The 4,035-nt window shown below is 47.7% G+C and overlaps 1 protein-coding gene across 1 annotated transcript; it reads left to right on the top strand.

Annotated features, from left to right (window-relative positions):
* The first annotated feature begins 1,053 nt into the window (after nt 1-1,053).
* LOC144099177 (uncharacterized) lies at nt 1,054-3,778 on the top strand. The gene is made up of 2 exons (XM_077632312.1): nt 1,054-1,106; nt 2,489-3,778. The coding sequence occupies exons 1-2, from the start codon at nt 1,095-1,097 to the stop codon at nt 3,635-3,637; spliced, it is 1,161 nt and encodes a 386-aa protein (XP_077488438.1). The 5' UTR covers nt 1,054-1,094; the 3' UTR covers nt 3,638-3,778.
* The last annotated feature ends 257 nt before the right edge of the window (nt 3,779-4,035 follow it).

The following is a 4,035-nucleotide window of genomic DNA, read 5'->3' as shown; positions in this document are numbered from 1 at the left end:
CCTTCTCTCTTCCTCCTTTTAGTCCCCTAATCCCTCTTCCCCAGTGCAGGGTAGCCAACCGGAACCCCTTTCTGGTTAACATCCCTGCCTTTCCCTCCTCCTCTTTATCTATCTATCTATCTATACAAAAGTGACTTGATTAGAAAATAAGGCACTTTTTTAGTAGAAACCTCTGGATTCCATTCAGAGGACGAAATAAAACCGCCAAATGTTCATCACTCTGCAAGCTTCTATGCTCTAAGCGCTACGCAACACATCTGTCGAAAACAGGAAATCCTCTCCGCGAGTAACCTAACCTTTATCCGAGCCATGCTTTGTCGCAGCTGTGATGGCTCTCGAGCTCCAAAACCTAATTGCCGAAGATCATCTAATATTGCCTTTCTAAAATCTTGTACAGACCGCAGCATCAGAGCACCCCTACAGAAATGATTAGAAATTATTCTAGCGATCACCTGAGGGCTCCATGTTGATAAAAAATGGCATCTTCACAAGGGATTTCATTAAAGCTGCGAATGACTTGGATCACTTAATTTGCATTATAATTCTTTTCGATGGCGTTACTCTCCTCCTTTCTGCTGAGAATGTACGCAGCTTGTTGCTTTTATTTTCTGTCTTTTACATTTTTTTTTCAGTTTTCCAGAAATGCACCTCTGTAGCTAGCAGAGCTGCCAGAGGTTCGGTCACGGAAGCCCTTCTTTCTTAACGCGAACATTGCGGTGAGCGAATCGCCGCCGTAGTCAGGTCATGTTCACCTTTCGCCATAGACGATAATACGCTGGAAAGTGTTGCGACACCCGGTACGACAGCCTCGAACCTAAAACGCGCCGCATCGTGTGACGTTTGTCCCTCGAAACTTGAACAGCGCTGAAGCGGTGCAGAAATCGCGTGGTAACATCACTAATTGCCACCCGGAACCCAATGGAAAGTACCACGAAGAGGAAGTGTGCATGGCTTCGGAGAAGGCGTGCTACAGCATTGCTTCAGTGTTCTTTGTAATTGAAAGCAAATGTAGTAAAGAGGCTGGCTCTTAGGTTCTATATAATCTCACTCGAGCAGCTGGAAAGCCGAACCAGAACATTCTCGAAGAGGAAAAGATGGAGATCATTGTAAGTAAACAATTTTGTGATTTTCATCACTCGAAAATGTTCGAGATGTCCTTTTCGTTGATAAGATCGTCAAATCTCGTTATCTGTTTCTGTTACAGACAGCAGGGTGAACGAAATGCCTATGGAGAAATTTTTTTTTTCAATTTCAGCATACATGGGCTCCATCTAACAACCCTGTGAAGCTGGGTGCCCATATTGCATGCATTTCGCAATATGTGTGAGAAAAATGTCCAATATGGTCCTATATCGACAAAGAATATCATTTTAACACTCACTCGTACTATCTCTATTACCCTCGATATATCCGCTATGGAGAGAGCTCATGTAATTGCCAAAGTCCTTTCATACCAGTCCTTAGAGACTTTTTCAGATGCTCGATTTTTCCGTCAGTTCTAACTCAACATTAACTAAGAGCCAATGGCTTTTGGACGCAGGAGAACTCTACATCGTGAACAAGAAAAGTTTTATATTACAGAATCAAGGGCTGTTAAAAGCCAGAGGATTTAGCCGCCGCTAACCAGGTTTTGCTTCTACTTCATTACATTTTGTGACAATTTAATGGTGCAGCCACTGCGAATTTTGCAGGCATTCTATAAGAAATAACTTGACAAAGCAAAATTGCATGGTTTAATTTGATTTGTGAGGGCTTAACGTCTCAAAGCGACTCAGACTATGAGGGACGCCGTAGTGAAGGGCTCCGGAAATTTCAACCACCCTGGGTCCTTTAACGTGCACTGACATCGCACAGTACAAGAGCCTCTAGAATTTCGCCTCCATCGAAATTCGACCGCAGCGGCCGGGATCGAACCCGCCTCTTTCGGGTCAGCAGCCGAGCGCCCTAACCACTGAGCCACCACGGCGGCTAAATTGCGTGGTATGGTATGGTATGGTATGGTATGTTGTTATGTTATGTTATGTTATGTTATGTTATGTTATGTTATGTTATGGTATGGTATGGTATGGTATGGTATGGTATGGTATGGTATGGTATGGTATAATACGGTAGTGGGGTTTGAGGTCAAAAAGATATGCATGGGCTACGAAAGGCGCCGTAGAGCAGGGCTCTTGATTTTTTTCGCTGACCTATTGTCCTTTAATATGGAAGCCTGAATATATTCATTGGAATAACACGCTGCGTAAATTATAAATAGAAGCTACACTGTACGACACACGCTGCTTGAAATAGAAAATTGATCATTCTAGTTTGATAATAGCTAAATGCTTCCCAAAATTTCAAGCACACTGATATATGAAAACACGTTTGATCTACTCAAATAAGGTGATCAACATAATTCATTCATTGTGCTTTTCTTTTGCAACAAGGACAGAATAAGAACTCTAGAGCTGTTGATACAATCATGTTTGCTTTTGCTTTTTCGCAGGTTGCTTTTGTCACTGCCCTTGCGCTCAGCTCTGCTGCTGTTTCGGCGGAGGACAAGAGCGCCGGCAAAAAGACTAAAATTGAAGGACGAGGATTTCCACTGAGCAGCATAGGCGCCATCGGGAGCTGCCCCCCGTGTCCATGCAACTACGGAAGCGGCGTCGCCGGTGGAGTCAGACCGGTCGCAGGGAACGGCGCGGGGCTGAGCTCCGGTGCCGGGGTTGTGCCCGGAGGGGCTGCAGTCCTGTCAGGTGCGGGTCTGCATGACACTGGAGCTGGTGGAGAGGGTCTCACTCACGGAGCACATGGAGCTGGATTCGCTCTCAAGAGCGGACACGGAGCTCCAGTTGTAGCAGGTGGTGCCAGCATTCGTCCTGTTGTCGCGGGCGCACTTCCAGGCTCTCTCCGGGGTCCAGGTTTGGTCAGCGGTGGAGGTACCAGTGTGTTCGGAGCACCTGTGGTTACTGGTCCGGGAATTGAAGCTGGTGCTGGCTATGCGGAGGGAGCATCTGGTCACTCGAACTTCGAGGCTGGCTCTGGATTCGTCAGAAGTGGAGGTGCCAGCGCGGGAGTTAAGCACTTAGCGTCTGCCGGTCTGTCAGGCGTCGGTATCCATGCATCTGGCTCTGGTGGCGTCGGTCCCGGTATCGGTGCACATGGAGTAGGATCGGTCCTCAAAGCCGGACACGGAGGGGCAATCGTGACGCCCGGTGCAGGCGTTCATCCCGCTGTCGGGGGTGCTGTTCTTCCTGGCGCTGCCCAAGGTTCAGGTTTGGTCAGCAGTGGAGGTGTCAGTGTCATCGAAACTCCTCTGGTCACTGGTTCGGGCATTGGAGCCGGCCTTGGCGCTGGTCACGCGGCGGGAGCATCCGGCCAATCCAGCTTCGAGAAGGGATCTGGATTCGCCAACAAGGCCGGCGGGAACAAGGCTGGCCAGGGAAGCTTCGCCTACAATGTGGGCGGCTCGGACAGCAGCTCGTATGGCCACAGTAGCTCGTACGGGGATTCCAAGAGCTTCGGCGTCAGCGCCAGCGACGGCTTCAACCACGCCAATGGACAGGGCAGCCATGGAAGCGAGTTCAAGAAGGAGGCAGCTGGTTCCGCCGCATCGAGTCATAGCTCTGGGACGAAGACGAAAGTAGTGGTCTGATTTTAACGCTCTTCAGTCTTCTGCAATGCGACCCAAAGAAAACGCCATCCCGTAGACAACTCTGCTTCTCCAAAGAAATGATCATTACGCCGCAGTGTTTCTATGTCTAATGCTTTTTAACCCATAAGTAGTCAAAGAAAGTACAATAATAAAAATACCATGAATAGTGATACTTTGCTTGGCCTCGGTCACCATGTAGTTATCTCTGCTTACGGGTAGAGTGTGAAATGGTGCTATTTCTTTTTTAACATCACATGGCCAATCCTAACACCCTTTTTCCGTCCCTGCTTTCATTCCTGCATTCACAGCTTGAAGGAAAATCTTCCTTATTTAACACCTACCCTTTTCATTGCATACTGAAAACAAACTCTAATGTTGAAGATTTCCTATGACGAGCA

Source organism: Amblyomma americanum, chromosome 1, assembly GCF_052857255.1.
Source record: "Amblyomma americanum isolate KBUSLIRL-KWMA chromosome 1, ASM5285725v1, whole genome shotgun sequence".
NCBI classification, from domain to species: domain Eukaryota; kingdom Metazoa; phylum Arthropoda; class Arachnida; order Ixodida; family Ixodidae; genus Amblyomma; species Amblyomma americanum.
Note: the sequence above shows the minus strand (reverse complement) of the source record. Positions and strands in the feature narration are given on the sequence as shown.